This window comes from Halichondria panicea, chromosome 9 (assembly GCF_963675165.1).
Source record: "Halichondria panicea chromosome 9, odHalPani1.1, whole genome shotgun sequence".
In the NCBI taxonomy this organism is placed as follows: domain Eukaryota; kingdom Metazoa; phylum Porifera; class Demospongiae; order Suberitida; family Halichondriidae; genus Halichondria; species Halichondria panicea.
Window position 1 is genome coordinate 300,900 of NC_087385.1, and position 26,583 is coordinate 327,482.

The 26,583-nt window shown below is 44.4% G+C and overlaps 5 protein-coding genes and 1 long non-coding RNA gene across 10 annotated transcripts; 2 read left to right on the forward strand and 4 right to left on the reverse strand.

The window, feature by feature from the left end:
• Window positions 1–297: 297 nt before the first annotated feature.
• LOC135340766 (uncharacterized) lies at window positions 298–21,284 on the forward strand. 3 transcript variants are annotated; one of them, XM_064537131.1, is made up of 7 exons: window positions 298–655; window positions 778–1,161; window positions 1,707–1,871; window positions 17,620–17,694; window positions 17,855–18,202; window positions 19,795–19,824; window positions 20,209–21,284. In XM_064537131.1, the coding sequence occupies exons 2-4, from the start codon at window positions 802–804 to the stop codon at window positions 17,659–17,661; spliced, it is 567 nt and encodes a 188-aa protein (XP_064393201.1). In that variant the 5' UTR covers window positions 298–655; window positions 778–801; the 3' UTR covers window positions 17,662–17,694; window positions 17,855–18,202; window positions 19,795–19,824; window positions 20,209–21,284. The 3 variants fall into 3 exon arrangements, with proteins under 3 accessions (XP_064393201.1, XP_064393203.1, XP_064393204.1); XM_064537133.1 differs by having other exon boundaries at window positions 20,212–21,284; XM_064537134.1 differs by lacking the exons at window positions 298–655; window positions 17,620–17,694; window positions 17,855–18,202; window positions 19,795–19,824; window positions 20,209–21,284 and adding exons at window positions 2,299–2,392; window positions 2,817–2,862 and having other exon boundaries at window positions 783–1,161.
• On the reverse strand, window positions 1,725–2,196 carry LOC135340774 (uncharacterized). Its single transcript, XR_010396440.1, has 3 exons — window positions 2,054–2,196; window positions 1,908–1,985; window positions 1,725–1,863 (listed from the first exon to the last, which is right to left on the reverse strand). It is a non-coding gene; the product is annotated as an uncharacterized LOC135340774 (long non-coding RNA).
• LOC135340739 (uncharacterized) lies at window positions 3,509–6,876 on the reverse strand. The gene is made up of 6 exons (XM_064537096.1): window positions 6,782–6,876; window positions 6,109–6,601; window positions 5,760–5,920; window positions 5,513–5,698; window positions 4,966–5,110; window positions 3,509–4,842 (listed from the first exon to the last, which is right to left on the reverse strand). The coding sequence occupies exons 2-6, from the start codon at window positions 6,596–6,598 to the stop codon at window positions 3,557–3,559; spliced, it is 2,268 nt and encodes a 755-aa protein (XP_064393166.1). The 5' UTR covers window positions 6,599–6,601; window positions 6,782–6,876; the 3' UTR covers window positions 3,509–3,556.
• Window positions 7,006–12,711, forward strand: LOC135340765 (uncharacterized). 2 transcript variants are annotated; one of them, XM_064537130.1, is made up of 4 exons: window positions 7,006–7,541; window positions 9,650–9,679; window positions 10,218–10,479; window positions 12,402–12,711. In XM_064537130.1, exons 1-4 carry the CDS (start codon window positions 7,269–7,271, stop codon window positions 12,431–12,433), a joined length of 597 nt encoding a protein of 198 aa, XP_064393200.1. In that variant the 5' UTR covers window positions 7,006–7,268; the 3' UTR covers window positions 12,434–12,711. The 2 variants fall into 2 exon arrangements, 1 of the variants encoding a protein (XP_064393200.1); XR_010396432.1 differs by lacking the exons at window positions 7,006–7,541; window positions 12,402–12,711 and having other exon boundaries at window positions 8,663–9,761; window positions 10,323–11,355.
• LOC135340737 (uncharacterized) lies at window positions 12,740–26,535 on the reverse strand. 2 transcript variants are annotated; one of them, XM_064537093.1, is made up of 6 exons: window positions 26,408–26,535; window positions 25,762–26,278; window positions 25,417–25,574; window positions 25,170–25,355; window positions 24,623–24,767; window positions 12,740–14,173 (listed from the first exon to the last, which is right to left on the reverse strand). In XM_064537093.1, exons 2-6 carry the CDS (start codon window positions 26,273–26,275, stop codon window positions 12,888–12,890), a joined length of 2,289 nt encoding a protein of 762 aa, XP_064393163.1. In that variant the 5' UTR covers window positions 26,276–26,278; window positions 26,408–26,535; the 3' UTR covers window positions 12,740–12,887. The 2 variants fall into 2 exon arrangements, with proteins under 2 accessions (XP_064393163.1, XP_064393164.1); XM_064537094.1 differs by lacking the exons at window positions 12,740–14,173; window positions 26,408–26,535 and adding an exon at window positions 22,765–24,226 and having other exon boundaries at window positions 25,762–26,315.
• LOC135340756 (kelch domain-containing protein 2-like) lies at window positions 16,055–17,631 on the reverse strand. Its single transcript, XM_064537117.1, has 4 exons — window positions 17,516–17,631; window positions 16,845–17,337; window positions 16,499–16,656; window positions 16,055–16,437 (listed from the first exon to the last, which is right to left on the reverse strand). The coding sequence occupies exons 2-4, from the start codon at window positions 17,332–17,334 to the stop codon at window positions 16,273–16,275; spliced, it is 813 nt and encodes a 270-aa protein (XP_064393187.1). The 5' UTR covers window positions 17,335–17,337; window positions 17,516–17,631; the 3' UTR covers window positions 16,055–16,272.
• Window positions 26,536–26,583: the final 48 nt, after the last annotated feature.

A 26,583-nucleotide genomic window follows, 5' to 3' on the forward strand; every position in this document is an offset into this window, starting at 1 on the left:
CGATTAAAATACCGTATAGCGCGAAATTTTCGAGGGGCTTAATTTTCGCGGATTTCGTGGGTTAGAATTCTACACGAAAATTAAGTCCACAAAAAGTGTTCTTTAATTAGAATTACCTGCTATCATGCAAAGATTTAAAGGCGTGGCTTCCGGTAAGCAGCTATTCCGCGAACATTGTGCAACGAAATGGTTTTTAGAGGCCAATCCACGAAATATAAGTGCCTCGAAAATTTCGCGCTATACGGTACGTATTTTAATCGGCCTTGAATCGAGGCTAAGTCATGATAAGCTAATGAAGAAACCTTTGATCTCTGCAAAGCAGTTCATGAATTTTGTGCCTCAAGAGTTGTCTACCCAAATAGGGCTGTCTGGTCAAGCTAGCTCTGAGACTATCTGCCTGTTTAGGTAACAATAATAAACTATTAACAGTTATAACAAGTGTACAACCAGCTAGCTACGTGTGTTCACCTACTGTGCAGAATTGTGTGTTGTGCATGAGAGCCTTGTATCTAGATACTATAGCCTCAACTATACAGTTACTATAGAGCTGCACACACGACATGAATCAAGAGTCTATTGCTATTAAGTACAGATAACTAGGTCTCCCAAAGATGATGAATTGTTGAGACGGTGTGTGTTGTGGTTAAATTCCAAGGCAAGTGTTAGTCCTAGATTGTACACAGCTAGTCTTGATAGCTCCACTGCACAATATAGCCGTACTGTTGTGTGTCCTATATATAAACTGCATTAACGTATATACCGTTGTCTCTATTACAGGCCTAGTGGCTGACGTATACAGATATGAAGCTATCAGAGATATTGCAAGCATTTCATGGCCTCGAGGCGTGCGATCGTGTGGACCTCATCTGTCGAATGCTACGTCACTGTCTGGCATTTGAATCTCGATTCCTCGGTACCGTATTATTAGACGCCTCTAAAGAGCATTACAAATCGCAAGTGAATAAAATTGAGATACATGCCAACAGAGTGAGCTACTACAAGCCCTTCCAAGAGTCAGGCCTCTCTCACCAAGTATGTCTCAAACTGTGCAGTTCTCTGTCTGTTGTGCATTCGGATAATCGACCTGTGGCTGAGGTCGTATTCCAACTACTCAACGATAAGAAAGTGCTGACGTTTTTTGAGGATTGCAATGAGCTCAAAGTAAGAATGGACACTGTCAGTGTTTATAGATTCAATAACTCCATTTGCATGAGGTGTTCATATTCATTATTAGCTAGTGTGGTGGGTATTGCTTCTATAGTCGATCTGGATACATTAAACAAGAGGTTAAACAAGAGGGCGGCCATTATTTGCGAGTACTAATTTTTGCGATTTTACTCTCATTCGCAGAAATAGCAGAAATTAATACACGCGAAAATATGTCACCTTAAGGTAATAGAATAGCCATGCAGAGTGGTGACCTGGATTAGGGTGTGTTGATGTGCCTGCAAGGATCTGCGGGTATTTCAATGTTGTACCAACAATCACATACTCACTAACTGTATGCCTGAGCACGTCATGACCAGCTAAAGCAATACACAGCTATACAAGTGTGTGTCCAGGTGCATGTACACTGCTCCTAATGGATGGCACATTGTCTGCACTCCAGTTATCAACTTGACTCACTTGTCAGTTGACTAGACTAATAGTTAACAGTATTCTCAGTCCAATGCTTATAATACTATATTTATTCGCCCTGTGTCTAGGTGCTGAAGGATTTGCGACTCCTCTACGTGATGGCTGTGAATCACCCTGCTCTCTCATTCAACCAGCGTCAGCTACTCATGTACACATACCTGCAACGAATGGACCTGCTCTTTATAGAGAAGTCAAAGTACTCCTTCTCTGGAAGCTTCTCAGGATCTATGGAGGTAGGGAATAATATGGTTGTGAGTATATGAGTCCACCTCTCTCTAGAGTGTTCCCATGTCCATCTTGATTCCTCTATAATGCCTCACTGTAGCCACTCATTAGTGCTAGTATGTCTGTGAGTATTGTAGAGAGCTTTATCACATGTGTAGCATCAATACAGCTGCTCTGTGTCATATCTTACCTCCCTCATAATTCCTGTCATTCATTGGATGGATATTGATGAGCCTCTCGTTATGGGGACCAACCCTCGAGATGGTTTTATTCAATCGCCATGTACTGGCTCTACCGTTAGTTTTGCAATGGCCTGAAATCTGATAAATAATTCTGTATAATTATAGTATATCATTATTAGGGAGATCGAATGTGTTGTATTGTATTGTGAGGTGGTGTGACTTGTGTTGTTATTTGTTGCCTCCCTCCCTCCAGTGGCCCAGTTCATGCACGTGCTGAGACAGAGGATCCAGCTGGGGGCCACTGAGTCCATCTACCTCATGGTCAATGGCCTCACTCCCACCACCAGGTACACACATGCCAGGGGAATGCTATCTAGTGATCACACTAGTTGTGTAATGCATTGAAGCTTGTGTATACAATGTAGTTATTGGACACTTTATTAAAGGTTGTGTAATGAAGGCCTATATAGATGTAGCCATTCTTGCAGCTTTGTTTACTAGGCTAGTAAAGCTTGAGACTATATTGAACCCTGTCAACATGTAAGAGGTCGTGTACAGCATCATTGTAGGCACTGTCTCAAGTACCTATGGTAGAATATACACTGCACTCCGTTCACTGTGGTACTGCATGTATACACACAACTTAGCCATTATTAAATGTCCCCTAATGACTGTGTACTTTGACCCCCTGCATGTGTTCCCACTAATGACTGTGTACTTTGACCCCCTGCATGTGTCCACACTAATGACTGTCCTCCTCCCTCCCTCCAGCTCGAGCATGTCTGTGATCTACCAGGAGCACAAGGATGAGGACGGGTTCGCGTACATGGCCTACAGTGGAGAGAACAGTATGGGCTGAACTCTAGAGACACTATGAACACTGTATAGCAATGTACTCTACCCCCCCCCCCCCCCCCCCCACTAGCCTCGTTCCCAAGAGTCGACCTAGCGTTCAATTGGAGACGGATCGGCCTGGGATCGAGGCTACCCCCCACACACACACACACACGCGCACACACAGGAGTTGAAGTGTTTCCTGCCCACAGGACCTGACCCACCAGCACTGGACCCAGAGGCAGAGGAAGTGGATATGATAGAGAGTGAGGGGACGAGGGTAGTGGGCGGGGCACAAGGGGGTGGAGCCATATACGATGAAGATGAGGAGGATGAAGGAGTGGGCAGGGCACAGAGGGTGGGCTGCTCTCAACAGTGACACTCTTAGGAACTCTATATATTCACCGCTTTGATTGTATTTATGGACTGGTTTTGTGGTTACTGCTATTGTTCTAATTATGTGAATAACGTTTGCCCATACCACTCATCATAATTATTGTGAACGGTAATATTGATTAGCATGAGACTGAGATAAAGTCAATAGTAATCATCATAATAGGAGAGTGCAAACACACACTACAAAAGCCAAAGCTATAAAAATATTATAAAGTAATTAAAAAATCAATAATTAAGAAAAAGACATGTACTAGATAGATAAGTGTTCACATTGTTCATAGTTAAAAGGGTGCTATTTTGTTCAGTTCCACCATCACCTGTGCCATGCTGGGTCGATGGCTGGGCTCTCTCTTAGTGCAGTGGAGTATCAGCTCGTACACTGCAGGATGCTGCCTCTGTACTTGGAGAATCATGTCTCGATAATGTTCAGCACTTGGGAATCTACTAGCGGTCACCTCACAGAGGACAATGCCGTAGCTGTACACATCGATCTTGACAGACTGTCTCAGAGGTGGAGTGAGAGGATCAAAGGCTTGAGGGATGACTTCAGGAGGGGAGTAGATTATGGCCCCCTCTCCCATCGTATGAGCATGCTGCAGGAAGTTGGCTGAGCCGAGGTCAGAGACCTTCCCCTTCCACTGGTGGTTGGGCATTCGCTGGAGGAGGACGTTGGGAGCACTCACATCACGGTGGATGATGGGATCGTAGCGCTGGTGCAGGTAGTTCAGAGCGAGGGCAATGTCCATGAAGATCGAAAGGCGGTTTCCTGGGTCCAGTTGATTCCTCTCGTACGCTTGTCGGAGATTCATGTCCAGAAGCTCGGTGATGATGAGAGGAGGGGACTGGTCAAACACTGCCCCAATGAACTGCACCAGGTTGGGGTGTCGTACTTCAGCCAAGAGCCTCATTTCTCTCTGGAGTCTCTCTAGATTGCGTGGGTTGACAATGGCAGCAAAGAGTCGCTTGACGGCCACCGTCACTGTTCCCTCCAGCACCTCCCCCCATCCTCCAGTGCCAATCGTTCTCATCGTGATCACTCTGTTAGCCGGAATCCTCCACACCTCTGTGTTGTGTGCTGCCAACTCTTTCGTCTTGCCTTCTAACTCCCTCTCTAGAGCTGTGATTCGAGCAGACAGGTCAGCTTCTCTTCTGTTGGCCTCAGCCAATTCTCGACCTTTCACTTGTAAAAGTAATTGTGTAGCTTGCTCTCTTTGCTCTGCCAGCTGTGCTCTTTCCTCCGCATCTCCATGACGACAATTGGCCTCGGTCAATTCTCTAGCTTGTGTAGCTAATTCTCGATCTTTCTCTTGCAACTGTAGTTGGTGGTGACGTTGAGTGTCGTGCTCTCTCTGCTCTGCTGCTCGTAGCTGTTGTTCCAGAGCCCTCACCCGGTCTCGAGAGGAGTGGTCGCTGGTCTCACTGACTGATGAGGCACGAGCAGTTGCTTGTCTGATCCTCTTCTCACTCAATCGCTGGGCGGAGCCTCTAGTGTCGTTGTGGACCACATCCACGAGAGTCCACTTCCCAGCCAAGGGTCCAGCAACAGACGCTGAGGGTCCAGTCAACTCTGTAGGGGGGATTAAGGAACAAATGTAACAGTATATGCATTCAGAGTCATTGACACATGTATTGTGTGTACTTGTCTATCAGACAATAGTTGCCATGGCTACATGTACTAGTAGCTGCTCACCAAATCTCAGTATGGTGGTCTCAGCAACTATCTCATTATTCTCTGAAATGCCTCCAAACACGAGGACCTCAGTGAGTCCTGGTCCCAGACTGGTGGCAGTGATGGAGTGGTAGGAACGTGGTGTCATTGACTCAGGAGGTGTCACCTGGAGGCACAAAAAATAATGCTCTGATAAATAAATGTTGAGTGTACAGTAGTACTGTGTATTCTGAACAGATCATCAGATAATCCATGTACTGTATGAAATAAATATAACATTACAACACGAGGAATCTCAAGGCTATGTGTTTTATATTACAGTGACCCTTTACCAAATTATGCCTCGAGGCTACGCGACCGTGTATGGAAGGGACTGTATGACTTTTATTACACGCTTGTAACCTTGACAACGTGACATAATACAGTAAAGGTGTGTGTACATAGCACAAGTATTTAACATCCTCCTAGACTTCAAAGTTATTTACTCTTGTAAATGAACGTCTCGTATCTCTTTATTACGTCCATTTATTACACGTACACTAACAGTTCATAATAAGACAAGACTCACCTCTGTCCACTTGACAGCGTCAACATTAAGTGTCCACATGTCCCCCAGTGTCTCTTTGCCTTTATCCAGTCCTCCGTACACCAGTAGTTGAGGGTGGTCCTGGCCATAGTTGAGACAACAGGCAGCATGGCATGCCCTCTCCACTGGCCATGGCTCTCCCTGTACTGGCTTCACCTTAGTGACCTCCTACACACAGTGAACACACAGTATTGTGCATTTCAATGTGGCAGTACTAATTCCAACTCACCATGGTATTGAAATTAAACAGGTAGACTTCATTGAGCCTACCACGACGACCAGATTGGATCCCTCCAAAGAGGACTGCCCTGTGCTGGTCCACCATGGTGAAGGTGAAGTGGGAACAGGGAGGAGGTCTCTCTCCTCTGAGCTCAGGGGACGACCAGACACCTGGAAGTGGGGGTGGGGCAATTTAGAGAATGGTACAATGTTACATCATCCTTATAACATTGATTGATATGAAAGTGAACATGGTTTCCTATGTGAGTGAGGGTGGGACTCCGCCCACCAGTAGCTAGATACCCTATAAGTGTATGTAATGAAAACATACAGCGAATGTGCACGTTGACAAAAGTTACCATTTTGTGTGTCAAAGAAATGGAACTCGTTTGTCCGTCCACTTCCATCAGACCGTCCAGTCTTGGTGAATGCTGATCCTGGTTGTGTGGTGCCCTCAATACCGTATCCTCCAAAGCAGCACAGAGTTCTCTCATTCACACGAACAAGTCCACAGAAAGCCTTTTTCATAGGCTGACTACCAGAGGTTTGAACTTTGGTCCACTGGAGAGTGTCCAGATCAAGCTTGCTCATGTCATTAAAATAAGAAGACCGGTCCTTACCACCAAAGGTGTACAGGCAACGACCTACACAAACAGAACAACCACCATACTTTCCAGGGGGTAGAGGTCCAGTGGTGGGCAAGAGGCTCCACAGCTCAGTGCTTGGATCATACACAGCAATGATGTTAGACCCCTTCAGTCCTGGACCAGCCCCTCTCCACCTGTAATGGTGTCCGTCAACTGCAGAGAATTGACCAAAACGAGGTGATGGTTCAACTGGAGCATCCATTACCTGCACAGGAGTGATCATGAGACAGTGTTTATGCCATCACACACACACACAATCATTGGTTGAGCCTGGACTAAGATTATGCATGCTAGCTATAGGACCTAACCAGATCAACAACCATCACATGACTGACATGAACTCTGTATATCTATAGCAGCAATGAGACACAGCATTTCAACTTACAAGTCATGGACAGTAGAACACTCCCTCAGAGATATCAGAGAGCTGCTATTGTTGTTGGAGTTCTGTTGATCTTGCATAACAGCCACGCCCCCACTATTGCAAAGGTTATGAGGAGCCCACTCCCAAATTGCAAAATGGGTGGAGGAGGTGTAGAGATCTGAAGGTTGTCTAGCGCTGCAGCGCAGGAGTACTAGGAATATTGCACATACAGCTTATACCCATAGGCCTGTCAATGGGCAATATTATAGGTCTAGGTCTAGTCTAGTTGCAGAGCATGTCCTACAATGTGTAAAGATTGCTCATGACAGTGTGTGTATTTATCATTGTGTAGAGGAGATGTGTTTGTTGAGTGGGAGCATCCTCCGTCACCACCACTCTCCAGTATCCATGGAGATGACACTATCCTCTTTGAGCTCCTGAGAACTAAATAACATTCAACAGTTGACGACATCGACAATCGACGATGCAATTACGTTAGAATCCAGCCATGGATGACATGTGCACAGACTGTGGGGGGTCTGGTATCAAGGTGACCCACCGCCCACTCAGCCCTGTCATGATGCAGCAGATACAGAGCGTGTGCACAGACTGTGGGGGGTCTGGTATCAAGGTGACCCACCGTCCACTCGGCCCCGGCATGATGCAGCAGATACATAGCGTGTGCACAGACTGTGGGGGGTCTGATGATTACATAAGAGACAAGGACAAGTGCAAGAAATGTAAAGGAAAGTGTCTCGTGGAAATCAACCACAAACAAGCGGTATGAGAATAATTAGAGCACTGCTGTTAGTGAGTCTATGCCAGCCACAATCACTTAGAGACACTTTCCACTGGAATAATTAATATGGGCTATAATTTATGGACAGTCATGAAATGTGGTCCCAAGTGCCAATTTTTGATAAGCCCAATTAATTTATTTCTGGTTACCTACTTTCAGTGACTTTGTGGTATCCTTACTCTTTCAGTTGGTACGTTCAACCATTGATAGTAGAGGGAGAGTGATTGGAAACTCCTGCGATTACAGTAAACAACCGCATTGCGCTTGCTCCGTAAATTATCGTACAACACTACACTCACAATAAATAACAAGTGGCGGTCAAAGCAGTTAGAGCAGCTATTAGCAGCTATTCTGGAGGATGAGGAGTTCCTATAGTCTTCCTATTGGACACTCCAAGGTTGAAAGATGGAAAGAAACTGAGGAGAAGATGAAGGACGATATAGATACTATAGTTTAGCTGTGTTTATGTGCAATGTGTTTATACAATGTTTTAATCATCAATATTCAGTTCATACTTCACATACATGTAAATCATCGTCATAAATGATATGACCAACAGATATATAAACTGAAAATTAATCTATCTAGTGTCTTGGGTGAGATCAAAAAGGGGTTTTCTGTCTTCGTTCTTACTTAATCTTCGAGGTCGAAACTTCACGGCATCTACACATGTACAAAAAGGAAGTTGAGATGGTGGAAAGTAGTTGAAGCCATGCACAATATGAACCCTAGGTAATGATTACCACTAACAATTAAATGCACATATTCATCCAACACCATGAAATAATTACACAAAATGTGCGCATAAATCGTAACAAAAGATACATTAGGTAAATTTCCTCCATCAATAACCAATAACACAACCTAATACATTGTTCAAGCCATTCAGATGAATGAGTAGGCCTAGAATTAGCTTAACTTGGTCTGAGGAAAGATTCATGAAAGCCTGAAAAATTACACAAAGTGATTTTTTAACAACAGTAGTAAATTTTTTTTGTCTATTAATTTATTCCTTACTTTTACTGCATCTTCATCACCAGTAAGTATCACTTCCTACTTGCTACGACTCTGTGTCGACTAAGCATAAGAAGTGTACTGTTCACTTTCTTTGTTTATCAACAATATTGGCAGTACACATGGTTCAGCGGAAGTGACGTTTTTACTAGCAATCATGTAAGCATTTCCAATCCCTCTCCCTCTACTATCAATGGTTCAACCATAGATTGAACAGTAGGAGGGATTGGAAACGACCATGCAGGCCCCTCTGTGTAAACCGGTGAAACACTCCGCGTTATGATTTTGCGCTCGCTTAGTTTTTACTGTACTCTAGTTGTATATTTCAACTGTTTCTAGCTCTCCTATCCACTAGCGATCACTCAGAGGCTGGGAGGTACTCTAGAGAAGTAAATTTACACCACTGACTAAGTAAATTGTCTTTTACTCCGTTTTTGAGTTTAGCCCATGTCAACTTTTCTCTTTCCCTCCTGTGAAGATGAAACAGCAAAGACATTGCTTGACTTGGTTATTATGTATCTCAGTGCTATATAGCATGGTTTCATGCTATGGATAAGCTGTACTGTTTATAAACATTTGCGGTATATAGTCTTGCTTTAGTGTACTTTTAGACACACCACGGGCCTTGACCTCTCACGACTTCATAGTAATAAGGGCTATTCCTTCTTGTATAGCATTTATTTGTTTAGTGATAGTGGCTGAGTTGCTTAGTCGACATTTAGAGCTACATTCTCTTTAATTTTTAGAATAATCGTGATCATTAAAAGTGATCAATTTCACCATTTCTATGTACAGCACATTGTATGGCAGCAAGACAGGTAATGAGCATGCTGACTATATATATAATCCTTTGTAGTTTTAGCCACGCCCTATAACGCGGAGTGTTTCACGCAAACATGTTCCTTTCCAATCCTTCCTACTGTTCTATCTATGGTTCAACCATTTTTTCACCTATTTTCGATAACCAAAGATGGTACTAGTCACGTGATGTTAGCCTATAATTATAATATGTTTCCTACGTGTTACATTATTATTTAACCTCTGAACTCTAAACACTTTATGTCTTGTCTCTTCAGAACACTGCTGGTGACGACCAAAGTGACAAGGTAAGTACAACTACTCACAAATGTGTGGTAATCTACTCTCTAGACTGCAAGCACTGTAGAATGGCAGCTCTATCCACACATTGTAAGACCTGTGTACCCTGTAATGTTATCATCACCTAATCTCAGCATTACTAAATTGTTGCGATCATATTCAATTAAACGTGAGGGGGGTTGTAGTTGAACATCTTTTAACAGCCATAACTTTCCTACCGTTGATCCAATGTCAAAAATTATAATTTTCTGAAAGCTTAGAAAGAGACCTTTCAAATGATGTGTTTCAATCCAAAATTTAGATGGGGCCATAATTTGTCATTTTTCGGCTAATAATATCCATGGTGTGGCCAAATTGGCAAATAGTTTTATCACTCAAATATAAACTTAGATGATATCATTTTAAAGATATCTTTCTATATAAGATCAGAATATCAGGAAATCGTTGAAATTTGACTATTGTAACACAAGTTATGGCCACTCAAAGATGCGCACTACAAAGACACATTAAATACTGTTGCTACCATTAATGTTCATGTCTGACCAGGTTCCAGTGAGTATGGGAATGAGACACGAGAGCAAAAGATTCCGAGGCATGGCTGATGAGATGCCAGATAGAGAACCTGGGGACATGAACGTCGTCTTGCAGCAGCTGGATCACACCGACTACAGGAGAGTCGACTGTGACCTGTTTGTGGAGAAGAGCATCAGTTTAAGGGAGGCCTTGTGTGGCTTCACTTGCACTCTGTACCCCCTGGACGGGAGGAACATGGGTGTGTCCAGGTCACCAGGAGCAGTGCTGTCACCAGGTGAGTAGGTGGCTGGTAGGAGGAGGATTGTGTATAGGGCTGCCTTTGAGAGGAGTGTACATACAAGCTATTATAGTGTGTCCCAGCCTTACAAGCTGAGGGGACATGTGTTAGGGTTAGGTACCTTAGGACTGTTGATCTGGCAGCTTTAACAAGACTTAGGCTATTTATTATCAAGGGCGTATACACCCTTGTTATTATCCATGAGAACCAAAGCAACTGAATTGAAAGTGATAGCTAAGAGTACCAGTGTGAAGGAGAGAGGTTCATTGAGGTGTACTGGCATGGCTGTCTTATATATAGTGACATCCTTCTTGTTCTTCAATACACTGTAGAGGTGGTGTGGCCAAATTGGCAAATACCGTGTAGCGGATATTTCGAGGGTATAAATGTTTGTGGTTTTTGCTGATCAAGCATCTACCGCGAACATTTATTCCCACGAATTTAATATCGCACACATACACGCTGCAGAAAGACTGCTATTCTGAATTCCTGAAAACCTTTCTAACAGTCAATCCGCAAAAGTGTATACCCTCGAAATATACCCGCTATACGGTAGTTTTATCACTCAAATATGAAATTTGATGATATCATTTTAGAGAAGAAGCTCTTTCAGATGCTTAATTCCCAAATTTGGAACGGGTCATAATTAGGGTTAGGTATAGGACTTTTGATCTTTATTTCCTCACTTCATGTGTATGTATTTATAGTCTTGTGGTCATGTGCAATACTAACAGTGGTTGTGTTGTGTGGGCAGTATTGTACGTAGGTACATGTACAGTTGCTAAAAAGCTACGAAAACTCTGCCAATCTAATTACAACATACTGAAAGTAGTATCAATTGAGTTTACAATGTGTGTGTACATGTACAGTACAGTACAGTACAGTACTGTGTGTGTGTGTGTGTGTGTGTGTGTGTGTGTGTGTGTGTGTGTGTGTGTGTGTGTGTGTGTGTGTGTGTGTGTGTGTGTGTGTGTGTGTGTGTGTGTGTGTGTGTGTGTGTGTGTGTGTGTGTGTGTGTGTGTGTGTGTGTGTGTGTGTGTGTGTGTGTGTGTGTGTGTGTGTGTGTGTGTGTGTGTGTGTGTGTGTGTGTGTGTGTGTGTGTGTGTGTGTGTGTGTGTGTGTGTGTGTGTGTGTGTGTGTGTGTGTGTGTGTGTGTGTGTGTGTGTGTGTGTGTGTGTGTGTGTGTGTGTGTGTGTGTGTGTGTGTGTGTGTGTGTGTGTGTGTGTGTGTGTGTGTGTGTGTGTGTGTGTGTGTGTGTGTGTGTGTGTGTGTGTGTGTGTGTGTGTGTGTGTGTGTGTGTGTGTGTGTGTGTGTGTGTGTGTGTGTGTGTGTGTGTGTGTGTGTGTGTGTGTGTGTGTGTGTGTGTGTGTGTGTGTGTGTGTGTGTGTGTGTGTGTGTGTGTGTGTGTGTGTGTGTGTGTGTGTGTGTGTGTGTGTGTGTGTGTGTGTGTGTGTGTGTGTGTGTGTGTGTGTGTGTGTGTGTGTGTGTGTGTGTGTGTGTGTGTGTGTGTGTGTGTGTGTGTGTGTGTGTGTGTGTGTGTGTGTGTGTGTGTGTGTGTGTGTGTGTGTGTGTGTGTGTGTGTGTGTGTGTGTGTGTGTGTGTGTGTGTGTGTGTGTGTGTGTGTGTGTGTGTGTGTGTGTGTGTGTGTGTGTGTGTGTGTTGTGTGTGTGTGTGTGTGTGTGTGTGTGTGTGTGTGTGTGTGTGTGTGTGTGTGTGTGTGTGTGTGTGATCATGTGATATGTGTGTGCAGTGTAGGCAGCCTCTCAATACACAGGCCTCCACTGTATAGCAATGTACTTTACCCCCCCCCCACACACACCCACACACACACACACACACACGTACACACACACACACACAAACACACACACACACACACACACACACACACCCACACACACACCCCCACACACACACAGGTGTTGGAGTGTCTCCTGCCCACAGGACCTGACCCACCAGCACTGGACCCAGAGGCAGAGGAAGTGGATATGATAGAGAGTGAGGGGACGAGGGGAGTGGGCGGGGCACAAAGGGGTGGAGCCATATACGATGAAGATGAGGAGGATGAAGGAGTGGGCGGGGCACAGAGGGTGGGCTGCTCTCAACAGTGACACTCTTAGGAACTCTATATTCACCGCTTTGATTGTATTTATAGACTGGTTTTGTGGTTATTGCTATTGTTCTAAATATGTGAATAACGTTTGCCCATACCACTCATCATAATTATTGTGAACGGTAATATTGATTAGCATGAGACTGAGATAAAGTCAATAGTAATCATCATAATAGGAGAGTGCAAACACACACTACAAAAGCCAATGCTAAAATAAAAATCATAAAGTTATTAAAATCAATATTCAATACAAAGACGCTGCTAGATAGATAAGTGTTCACATTGTTCATAGTTAAAAGGGTGCTATTTTGTTCAGTTCCACCATCACCTGTGCCATGCTGGGTCGATGGCTGGGCTCTCTCCTAGTGCAGTGGAGTATCAGCTCGTACACTGCAGGACGCTGCCTCTGTACTTGGAGAATCATGTCTCGATAATGTTCAGCACTTGGGAATCGACTAGCGGTCACCTCACAGAGGACAATACCGTAGCTGTACACATCGATCTTGACAGACTGTCTCAGAGGTGGAGTGAGAGGATCAAAGGCTTGAGGGATAACTTCAGGAGGGGAGTAGATTATGGCCCCCTCTCCCATCGTATGAGCATGCTGCAGGAAGTTGGCTGAGCCCAGGTCAGAGACCTTCCCCTTCCACTGGTGGTTGGGCATTCGCTGGAGGAAGACGTTGGGAGCACTCACATCACGGTGGATGATGGGATCGTAGCGCTGGTGCAGGTAGTCCAGAGCGAGGGCAATGTCCTTGAAGATCGAGAGGCGGTTTCTTGGGTCCAGTTGATTCCTCTCGTACGCTTGTCGGAGATTCATATCCAAAAGCTCGGTGATGATGAGAGGAGGGGACTGGTCAAACACTGCCCCAATGAACTGCACCAGGTTGGGGTGTCGTACTTCAGCCAAGAACCTCATTTCTCTCTGAAGTCTCTCTAGATTGCGTGGGTTGACAATGGCAGCAAAGAGTCGCTTGACGGCCACCGTCACTGTTCCCTCCAGTACCTCCCCCCATCCTCCAGTGCCAATCGTTCTCATCGTGATCACTCTGTTGGCCGGAATCCTCCACACCTCTGTGTTGTGTGCTGACAACTCTTTCGTCTTGCCTTCTAACTCTCTCTCTAGAGCTGTGATTCGAGCAGACAGGTCAGCTTCTCTTCTGTTGGCCTCAGCCAATTCTCGATCTTTCACTTGTAAAAGTAATTGTGTAGCTTGCTCTCTTTGCTCTGCCAGCTGTGCTCTTTCCTCCGCATCTCCATGACAACGGTTGGCCTCGGTCAATTCTCTAGCTTGTGTAGCTAATTCTCGATCTTTCTCTTGCAACTGTAGTTGGTGGTGACGTTGAGTGTCGTGCTCTCTCTGCTCTGCTGCTCGTAGCTGTTGTTCCAGAGCCCTCACCCGGTCTTGAGAGGAGTGGTCGCTGGTCTCACTGACTGATGAGGCACGAGCAGTTGCTTGTCTGATCCTCTTCTCTCTCAGTCGCTGGGCGGAGCCTCTAGTGTCGTTGTGGGCCACATCCACGAGAGCCCACTTCCCAGCCGAGGGTCCAGCAACAGACGCTGAGGGTCCAGTCAACTCTGTAGGGGGGATTAAGGAACAAATGTAACAGTATATGCATTCAGAGTCATTGACACATGTATTGTGTGTACTTGTCTATCAGACAATAGTTGCCATGGCTACATGTACTAGTAGCTGCTCACCAAATCTCAGTATGGTGGTCTTTGCATAGGGTACAATGACAGAACGGCCTCCAAACACGAGGACCTCAGTGAGTCCTGGTCCCAGACTGGTGGCAGTGATGGAGTGGAGGCAACGTGGTGTCATTGACTCAGGAGGTGTCACCTGGAGGCATAAAATAATGCTCTGATAAATAAATGTTGAGTGTACAGTAGTACTGTGTATTCTGAACAGATCATCAGATAATCCATGTACTGTATGAAATAAATATAACATTACAACACGAGGAATCTCAAGGATCTGTGTTTTATATTACAGTGACCCTTTACCAAATTATGCCTCGAGGCTACGCGAACGTGTACGGAAGGGACTGTATGACTTTTATTACACGCTTGTAACCTTGACAACGTGATATAATACAGTGAAGGTGTATGTACATAGCACAAGTATTTAACATCCTCCTAGACTTCAAAGTTATTTACTCTTGTAAATGAACGTCTCGTATCTCTTTATTACGTCCATTTATTACACGTACACTAACAGTTCATAATAAGACAAGACTCACCTCTGTCCACTGGACAGTGTCTACATCCGACTAGAAAAACATTTGCAATGTGAAAAATTGCTAGGATTGGCCAGGGGAACCACAAAAAAGCGTGGGAACAAGAAATCAGACGAGAGCATAACTCCAATCCGTTACAACGTCAATCACATGTATACTGGTAGTTTTCCCATGTTTTCCCAGCCAATATGCCACGCAATTTTTACTGGTGGAGTGATGACCAATCCCTATATATATTTATTATACATCCATTTTAGAATGTGGGGCACATAATCATGATGATTTGTGATGAATTGATGTTCCTAATACATGCAGTGTAGAGCACAGGTACACACAGTCCATCCATGCGTAGTAACATGCACGGACCGTACTGGTGACTGCATGGAATGATGTGGTGGATGGAAGCTGATAGGTGGATCTGGAACACAGTCTATTATTTAATATACTATGTATTGTACATGTTCATGACGTTGTAACGGATTGGAGATATGCTCTCGTCTGATTTCTTGTTCCCACGCTTTTTTGTGGTTCCCCTGGCCAATCCTAGCAATTTTTCACATTGCAAATGTTTTTCTAGTCGGATTCCCTTTCTTTTTCAGTACAGTTTACGTATCATGACATGCATAAGTGGAACGTCAAGAGGCAGTACAAGAAGAGAAGACAGGACTAATCAGATATCTTCTCGAATATCTCTGGACTAATAATTATAGTATAATGAGTAATAATTTATTGCTTGATAATTATGTTGAATTTGCGAATCATTATTAAATGACAGCCATTTTAAGAGCATGATATCTAGCCAGTGCATATAGCATGCCTGTCAGAGAAAGGGAGCTAGAGCTGAACAGTGTGAAGAAAAGGAGCACCTCAGGCTCTGGAAAAGCACTGCTGCACTGATTTTAGGCGCACGGTTTATTAGCCACGCCTATCTATTATTATTGGCCACAACGCAATTGCTGAGTCATTAAAGATGGCGGAATTGTCTAGGTGAGAGAAATAGAGACTGAGAGGTCATCTGCCTCGTGGAAGCAATCGCAAATCTGAAGAAGCGCTTTGTAATCCAGGTTGTAGTCGTTTGGAAACCCTGTGCAGAATGTCCTGGAGATGGCTGTACTTGGAGTAAATGCTGGGCAAGAAACTTACTTACTTACTTACTTACTTACTTACTTACTTACTTAGTCAGTCAGACAAAGAGCGGTGAAACGTCGAAATAGTGCAATTTTTAAAATGAAAATATTCATTCATTAAAATGTTTATGGATTATGAAATGAGAGATACAAAGAGAGAAAAGGCTAAATAAACTATCTGTTCAGCCAGTTTCTTGATGTGGCCTTTCCCTGCAGAGATAGAACAGTTTGAACATGAGTCAAAATAATTGAAATATTGCTAAACACGGGCAAACCCACTGCCAATCCTATGTAAAACCTACTGGTTTTACTAATTAAGTGTCCACATGTCCCCCAGAGCCGTGACGTCATTATCCTGCCCTCCGTACACCAGTAGTTGAGGGTGGTCCTGGCCATAGTTGAGACAACAGGCAGCATGGACTGACCTCTCCACTGGCCATGGCTCTCCCTGTACTGGCTTCACCTTAGTGACCTCCTACACACAGTGAACACACAGTATTGTGCATTTCAATGTGGCAGTACTAATTACAACTCACCATGGTCCTGAAGTCAAACAAGTACACTTCATTGACTCTACCACTGCCAGATTGGTTCCCTCCAAAGAGGACTGCCCTGTGCTGGTCCACCATGGTGAAGGTGAAGTGGGAACAGGGAGGAGGTCTCTCTCCTCTGAGCTCAGGGGACGACCAGACACCTGGAAGTGGGGGTGGGGCAATTTACAGAATAGTACAATGTTACATCATCCTTATAACATTGATTGATATGAAAGTGAACATGGTTTCCTATGTGAGTGAGGGTGGGACTCCGCCCATCAGTAGCTAGATACCCTATAAGTGTATGCAATGAAAACATACAGCGAATGTGCACGTTGACAAAAGTTACCATTTTGTGTGTCAAAGAAATGGAATTCGTTTGTACATCCTGCACTTCCATCAGACAATCTAGTCTTGGTGAATGTTGATCCTGGTTGTGTGGTGCCCTCAATACCGTGTCCTCCAAAGCAGCACAGAGTTCTCTCATTCACACGGACAAGTCCACAGAAAGCCTTTTTCATAGGCTGACTACCAGAGGTTTGAACTTTGGTCCACTGGAGAGTGTCCAGATCAAGCTTGCTCATGTCATTGACGTAAGAAGACCCATCATGACCACCAAAGGTGTACAGACAACGACCTACACAAACAGAGCAACCACCCCCCTCTCCAGGGGGTAGAGGTCCAGTGGTGGGCAAGAGGCTCCACAGCTCAGTGCTTGGATCATACACAGCAATGATGTTAGACCCCAGTCCTGGATCAACCCCCCTCCACAGATAATGGCGTCCGTCAACTGCAGAGAATTGGCCATAACGAGGTGATGGTTCAACTGGAGCATCCATTACCTGCACAGGAGTGATCATGAGACAGTGTTTATGCCATCACACACACACACAATCATTGGTTGAGCCTGGACTGAGATTATGCTAGCTATATAGGACCTAACCAGATCAACAACCATCACATGACTGACATGAACTCTGTATATCTATAGCAGCAATGAGACACAGCATTTCAACTTACAAGTCATGGACAGTAGAACACTCCCTCAGAGATATCAGAGAGCTGCTATTGTTGTTGGAGTTCTGTTGATCTTGCATACCAGCCACGCCCCCACTATTGCAAAGGTTATGAGGAGCCCACTCCCAAAATGGCTGGAGGAGGTGTAGAGATCTGAAGGTTGTCTAGCGCTGCAGGAGTAGGTGAGTGTAACTAGGAATACTAGGAATATTGCACATACAGCTTATACCCATAGGCCTGTCAATGGGCAATATTATAGGTCTAGGTCTAGTCTAGTTGCAGAGCATGTCCTACAATGTGTAAAGATTGCTCATGACAGTGTGTGTATTTATCATTGTGTAGAGGAGATGTGTTTGTTGAGTGGGAGCATCCTCCGTCACCACCACTCTCCAGTATCCATGGAGATGACACTATCCTCTTTGAGCTCCTGAGAACTAAACAACATTCAACAGTTGACGACAATCGACGATGCAATTACGTTAGAATCCAGCCATGCATGACATGTGCACAGACTGTGGGGGGTCTGGTATCAAGGTGACCCACCGCCCACTTGGCCCCGGCATGATGCAGCAGATACAGAGCGTGTGCACAGACTGTGGGGGGTCTGGTGATTACATAAGAGACAAGGACAAGTGCAAGAAATGCAAATGCAAAGGAAAGTGTCTCGTGGAAATCAACCACAAACAAGAGGTATGAGAATAATTAGAGCACTGCCAGCCACAATCACTTAGAGACACTCTCCACTGGAATAATTAATATGAGCTATAATTCATGGTCATTAATTTGTTGAAATGTGGTCCCAAGTGCCAATTTTTGAAAGGCCCAATTAATTTATTTCTGGTTACCTACTTTCAGTGACTTTGTGGTATCCTGAAAGCTTAAAGATGGTACGTTCAACCATAGATTGAACAGTAGGAGGGATTGGAAACGACCATGCAGGCTGCACTGTGTAAACCGGTGAAACACTCCGCGTTATGATATTGCGCTCGCTTAGTTTTACCGTACTCCGGTTGTATTTCACTGTTTCTAGCTCTCCTATCCACTAGCGATCACTCAGGGGCTGGGAGGTACTCTAGAGAAGTAAGTTTACACCACTGACTAAGTCCGTTGTCTTTTACTCCGTTTTTAATTTTTGTTGAGTTTAGCTTACTCCATGTCAACTTTTCTCTTTCCTTGCTGTGAAGCCGAAACTTGACTTGGTTATTATGTATCTAAGTGCTATATAGAATGGCTTCATGCTATGGATAAGCTGTACTGTTCATAAACGTTTGCGGTATATAGTCTTTCAAACTGCTTTAGTATACTTTTAGACACACCACGGGCCTTGACTTCCCACGACTTCATAGTAGTAAGGGCTATTCCTTCTTGTATAGCATTTACTATGCCTCGGTGCGCATGCGCAAGCGAGGGATACGGTATAGTGTGTTTGTGTGTCTGTCTGTGTAGACTGCTACAGCTGCTCAAGGATCAATGAAGTGCAAGTAAGAGTTTCTATAGGCTTCTAGTCATGTTTTCAATTTGTGAATTTTGCAAAATAATGCTTCGTTCTAGAGTTATGCCTAGTTTTGCTTACTTGGAATGCCATTGCAGCCTTTTCAGAAGAGCACGTAGCCAAACTTGTTTACCGAGTGTTGCTACTCTACTTAGTAGTTAGCTCTGCACTAGAACGCTAGCTATTGGTAGCTGCAAGAGTGAGAAGAGAGCTGCAAGGCTCTGCTGATGGCAGCCATTAATTTAGACTTGAACTTTTGACATCAATCGTTTTTAACAACAATCATGGTCAATCATTACCCACTCTTGCAGCAAATTTATTACGCAAAAATGTTCATCATGACTGTGTATAAATAAGCTATTAGTAGCTTTATGTTATGTAGCTTTGGCATCTCCACCGAGGCATCAGCACCCGTGGTGCTTTAGTGATAGTGGCTGAGTTGCTTAGTCGACCTTTTAGAGCTAGATTTTCTTTACTTTTTAGAATAATCGTGATCAATTTCACCATTTCTATGTACAGCACGTTGTATGGCAGTCAAGACAGGATTAATTTTTTGTAGTCTTAGCCACGCCCTATAACACGGAGTGTTTCACGCAAACATTTTCGTTTCCAATCCCTCCTACTGTTCTATCTATGGTTCAACCCATTTTCGACTAATACCGTGATTAAACCAAAGATGGTACTAGTCACGTGATGTTAGCCTATAATTATAATATGTTTCCTACGTGTTACATTATTATTTAACCTCTGAACTCGTGTGAACTAAACACTTTATGTCTTGTCTCTTCAGAACAGTGCTGGTGACGACCATAGTGACAAGGTAAGTACAACTACTCACAAATGTGTGGTAATCTACTCTCTAGACTGCAAGCACTGTAGAATGGCAGCTCTATCCACACATTGTAAGACCTGTGTACCCTGTAATGTTATCATCACCTAATCTCAGCATTACTAAATTGTTTTGCCATCATATTCAATTAAACGTGAGGGGGGTTGTAGTTGAACATCTTTTAACAGCCATTACTTTCCTACCGTTGATCCAATGTCAAAATTTTATGATTTTCTGAAAGCTTAGAAAGAGACCTTTTAAATGATCAATCCAGCATTTGGATAGGGCCATAATGTCATTTTTCGGCCTTGGACTATGGGCTATTATCCATGGTGTGGTCAAATTGGCAAATACTTTTATCTTCACATCTTGCAGCAGCTGGATCACACCGACTACAGGAGAGTCGACTGTGACCTGTTCGTAGAAGAGCATCAGTTTAAGGGAGGCCTTGTCTGGCTTCACTTGCACTCTGTACCCCCTGGACGGGAGGAACGTGAGTGTGTCCAGGTCACCAGGAGCAGTGTTGTCACCAGGTGAGTAGGTGGCTGGTAGGAGGAGGATTGTGTATAGGGCTGCCTTTGAGAGGAGTGTACATACAAGCTATTATAGTGTGTCCCAGCCTTACAAGCTGAGGGGACATGTGTTAGGGTTAGGTACCTTAGGACTGTTCATCTGGCAGCTTTAACAAGACTTAGGCTATTTATTATCAAGGGCGTATACACCCTTGTTATTATCCATGAGAACCAAAGCAAATAACTGAATTGAAAGTGATAGCTAAGAGTACCAGTGTGAAGGAGGGAGGTTCATTGAGGTGTACTGGCATGGCTGTCTTATATATAGTGACATCCTTCTTGTTCTTCAATAGACTGTAGAGGAGGTGTGGCCAAATTGGCAAATACCATATAGCGGATATTTCGAGGGTATAAATGTTCGTGGTTTTCGCTGATTAAGCATCTACCGCGAACATTTATACCCACGAATTTAATATCGCACGCATACAAGCTGCAGAAAGACTGCTATTCTGAATTCCCGAAAATCTTTTTAACGGTCAATCCGCGAAAGTGTATACCCTCGAAATATACCCGCTATACGGTAGTTTTATCACTCAAATATGAACTTTTACGATATCATTAGAGAAGAAGCTCTTTCAGATGCTTAATTCCCGAATTTGGAACGGGTCATAATTAGGGTTAGGTATAGGACTTTTGATCTTGTTATTTCTATTTTCACTTCATGTGTATGTATTTATAGTCTTGTGGTCATGTGCAATACTAACAGTGGTTGTGTTGTGTGGGCAGTATTGTACGTAGGTACATGTACAGTTGCTAAAAAGCTACGAAAACTCTGCCAATCTAATTACAACATACTGAAAGTAGTATCAATTGAGTTTACAATGTGTGTGTGTGTGTGTGTGTGTGTGTGTGTGTGTGTGTGGGTGGTGTGTGTGTGTGTGGGTGTGTGTGTGTGTGTGTGTGTGGTGTGGGTGTGTGTGTGTGTGTGTGGGTGTGTGTGTGTGTGTGTGTGTGGGTGTGTGTGTGAGTGTGTGTGTGTGTGGTGTGTGTGTGTGTGTGTGTGGGTGGTGTGTGTGTGTGTGGGTGTGTGTGTGTGTGTGTGTGTGTGTGTGTGTGTGTGTGAGTGTGTGGTGTGTGTGTGTGTGTGTGGGTGGTGTGTGTGTGTGTGTGTGGGTGGGTGGTGTGTGTGTGTGTGTGTGTGTGTGGGGGGGGGGGTAGAGTACATTGCTATGCAGTGGGCCGGGCCTGTGTATTGGATCAGTATACCAATTACTTCACAAAGACACCTTAATTATAGAAGACAAGGTGGTACAGCATAAAGATATTGCATGTATACAGTGGAGGCCTGTGTATTGAGAGGCTGCCTACACTGCACACACATATCACATGATTATAGCCACTGCATACCTTTAGTTGACTCTCCTCCAGGAAACCAGAGTCAGGGAATTGGATGGTGAACTGAACATAGAGGTTGCCCTTGACATGAGGCCTCCTGAACACTGGCATCCCCTCACCCTCCAGACCCTGGAGACACACACACACACACACACACACACACACACCACACACACACACACACACACACACACACACACACACACACACACACACACACACACACACACACACACACACACACACACACACACACACACACACATTGTAAACTCAATTGATACTACTTTCAGTATGTTGTAATTAGATTGGCAGAGTTTTCGTAGCTTTTTAGCAACTGTACATGGTTATAAAGAAGGATTAGATGTAACAATACTCTCATTTCGTTGGCTGTATCTAAATTCCATTGGCTGTAATCCAAATTCCACAAAGGCAATACTCACATTTCATTGGATTAAAAATCACATGACATAGGATATGCATTTCATTGGGTCTGGCCACATTCCGCTAGAGCACACGGAAATGCTGCAAGAGTTTCCAGACCTAATCCTAGCTCTCTTGATTTTGCCCCCGAGCTATTAGGTCTGGCCCCAGACTAACCAATATACTCTACCCCCCCCACACACACCCACACACACACACCCACACCACACACACACACACAGGAGTTGGAGTGTCTCCTGCCCACAGGACGTGGCCCCACCAGTACTGGACCCAGAGGCAGAGGAAGTGGATATGATAGAGAGTGAGGGGACGAGGGGAGTGAGCGAGACACAAGGGGGTGGAGCCATATAGAATGAAGATGTGGAGGATGAAGGAGTGGGCGGGGCACAGAGGGTGGGCTGCTCTCAACAGTGACACTCTTAGGAACTCTATATTCACCGCTTTGATTGTATTTATGGACTGGTTTTGTGGTTACTGCTATTGTTCTAATTATGTGAATAACATTTCCCCATACCACTCATCATAATTATTGTGAACGGTAATATTGATTAGCATGAGACTGAGATAAAGTCAATAGTAATCATCATAATAGGAGAGTGCAAACACACACTACAAAAGCCAAAGCTAAAAATAAAATTCTAGTAATTAAAAATCAAAATCAAGAAGCTAGCTACTGGATAATTATAAGTGTTCACATTGTTCAAACAATTAGTGTGTGTATAACACAGAGTCCCACAATGGGTATTAATTATCAACTACAACCTAAACTAAAAAGGAAGCTATACTATAGATAAGTGTTCACCGTATATACATTGTTCATAGTTAAAAGGGTGCTATTTTGTTCAGTTCCACCATCACCTGTGCCATGCTGGGTCGATGGCTGGGCTCTCTCTTAGTGCAGTGGAGTATCAGCTCGTACACTGCAGGATGCTGCCTCTGTACTTGGAGAATCATGTCTCGATAATGTTCAGCACTTGGGAATCGACTAGCGGTCACCTCACAGAGGACAATACCGTAGCTGTACACATCGATCTTGACAGACTGTCTCAGAGGTGGAGTGAGAGGATCAAAGGCTTGAGGGATGACTTCAGGAGGGGAGTAGATTATGGCCCCCTCTCCCATTGTATGAGCATGCTGCAGGAAGTTGGCTGAGCCCAGGTCAGAGACCTTCCCCTTCCACTGGTGGTTGGGCATTCGCTGGAGGAGGACGTTGGGAGCACTCACATCACGGTGGATGATGGGATCGTAGCGCTGGTGCAGGTAGTTCAGAGCGAGGGCAATGTCCATGAAGATCGAGAGGCGGTTTCCTGGGTCCAGTTGATTCTCTTCGTACGCTTGTCGGAGATTCATGTCCAGAAGCTCGGTGATGATGAGAGGAGGGGACTGGTCAAACACTGCCCCAATGAACTGCACCAGGTTGGGGTGTCGTACTTCAGCCAAGAGCCTCATTTCTCTCTGGAGTCTCTCCAGATTGCGTGGGTTGACAATGGCAGCAAAGAGTCGCTTGACGGCCACCGTCACTGTTCCCTCCAGCACCTCCCCCCATCCTCCAGTGCCAATCGTTCTCATCGTGATCACTCTGTTGGCCGGAATCCTCCACACCTCTGTGTTGTGTGCAGCCAACTCTTTTGTCTTGCCTTCTAACTCCCTCTCTAGAGCTGTGATTCGAGCAGACAGGTCAGCTTCTCTACTGTTGGCCTCAGTCATTTCACGATCTTTTGTAGCCAAATCTCTAGCTTGTGTAGCTAATTCAAGGTCTTTAATAGCCAATTCACGATCCTTCTCTTGTAAAAGTAATTGCATAGCCTGGTCTGCATCTTGATAACGACGGTTGGCCTCAGACAATTCACGGTTTTTGGTGACTAATTCTCTAGCTTGTGTAGCCAATTCACGATCCTTTTCTTGCAACTGTAGTCGGAGTTGATACTCTCTCTTCTCACTCAGTCGCTGGGTGGAGCCTCTAGTGTCGTTGTGGGCCACATCCACGAGAGCCCACTTCCCAGCCGAGGGTCCAGCAACAGACGCTGAGGGTCCAGTCAACTCTGTAGGGGGGATTAAGGAACAAATGTAACAGTATATGCATTCAGAGTCATTGACACATGTATTGTGTGTACTTGTCTATCAGACAATAGTTGCCATGGCTACATGCTGTAATGTACTCTGTACTATGGACTATTGGTGTCATAATTGGACGACTCTTTGGATCATTGGTTCCAGACTGTTCTTATTTATTCAGATTGTTCTCAATAGACTTAGTAGTTGTTTCTTGTTCTTTTATTTGTTCTATAGATCATTCTAGATACTTAGGTTGGTATATAAGCAGGTGTGTTTTTGTTATACAGTGTGTTGTAAATGTTGAAGGTCATTCTATTGCGATTACGTTCCGAATACAAGGCATACCGCTCGGCTTTGTTACACATGTACTAGTAGCTGCTCACCAAATCTCAGTATGGTGGTCTCAGCAATGGCAAATCCCCCCTTCCGACGGCCTCCAAACACAAGGACCTCAGTGAGTCCTGGTCCCAGACTGGTGGCAGTGATGGAGTAGAAGTAACGTGGTGTCATTGACTCAGGAGGTGTCACCTGGAGGCACAAAAAATAATGCTCTGATAAATAAATGTTGAGTGTACAGTAGTACTGTGTATTCTGAACAGATCATCAGATAATCCATGTACTGTATGAAATAAATATAACATTACAACACGAGGAATCTCAAGGCTATGTGTTTTATATTACAGTGACCCTTTACCAAATTATGCCTCGAGGCTACGTGACCGTGTACGGAAGGGACTGTATGACTTTTATTACACGCTTGTAACCTTGACAACGTGATATAATACAGTAAAGGTGTGTGTACATAGCACAAGTATTTAACATCCTCCTAGACTTCAAAGTTATTTACTCTTGTAAATGAACGTCTCGTATCTCTTTACTACGTCCATTTATTACACGTACACTAACAGTTCATAATAAGACAAGACTCACCTCTGCCCACTTGACAGTGTCTACATCCAGTATCCACATTACCCCCGGTGTCTTGTAGCCATTATCCACTCCTCCGTACACCAGTAGTTGAGGGTGGTCCTGGCCATAGTTGAGACAACAGGCAGCATGGGCTAACCTCCCCACTGGCCATGGCTCTCCCTGTACTGGCTTCACCTTAGTGACCTCCTATACACAGTGAACACACAGTATTGTGCATTTCAATGTGGCAGTACTAATTCCAACTCACCATGGTCCTGAAGTCAAACATGTAGACTTCATTGACCACACCACGGTCAGGTTGCCACCCTCCAAAGAGGACTGCCCTGTGCTGGTCCACCATGGTGAAGGTGAAGGAACTACAGAGAGGAGGTCTCTCTCCTCTGAGCTCAGGGGACGACCAGACACCTGAAAGTGGGGGTGGGGCAATTTAAGAATGGTACAATGTTACATCATCCTTATAACATTGATTGATATGAAAGTGAACATGGTTTCCTATGTGAGTGAGGGTGGGACTCCGCCCACCAGTAGCTAGATACCCTATAAGTGTATGCAACGAAAACATACAGCAAATGTGCACGTTGACAAAAGTTACCATTTTGTGTGTCAAAGAAATGGAACTCGTTTGTCTGTCCACTTCCATCAGACCGTCCAATCTTGGTGAATGTTGATCCTGGTTGTGTGGTGCCCTCAATACCTTCTCCTCCAAAGCAGCACAGAGTTCTCTCATTCACACGGACAAGTCCACAGTAAGCCTTTTTCATAGGCTGACTACCAGAGGTTTGAACGTTGATCCACTGGAGAGTGTCCAGATCAAGCTTGCTCATGTCATTGAAGTAAGAAGACCCATCACGACCACCAAAGGTGTACAGGCAACGACCTACACAAACAAAGCAACCACTACACTCTCCAGGGGGTAGAGGTCCAGTGGTGGGCAAGAGGCTCCACAGCTCAGTGCTTGGATCATACACAGCAATGATGTTAGACCCCTTTCCTGGACAATACCCCCTCCACATGTAATGGCGTCCGTCAACTGCAGAGAATTGACCGCAACGAGGTGATGGTTCAACTGGTGGACGACCAAGAATGGAGCGAACAGCTTTCAACATTGTCTGCAGGAGTAAGGACAGTGAGCAATATACATACACACATTGGCTATCTAGACACTGATATACAGATCACATGTATCATACACACTTCTCTTATGTACACACTTCTCTAGCTAGTATCTCTGAACTCACCTCATGGAAGACACTTCCTGTAATGTCAGCAGCCCCACCCACTTTCACAAACTTCACATAACAAAAATTTATTGGATATCATTTGCATTCATATTCTAGTGTAAGTGTAGTTCCCATGGTGATGACAGTGTGTATAAGGTCCTGTAGCTTATCAGACATGCCCAGTACTGCACCCT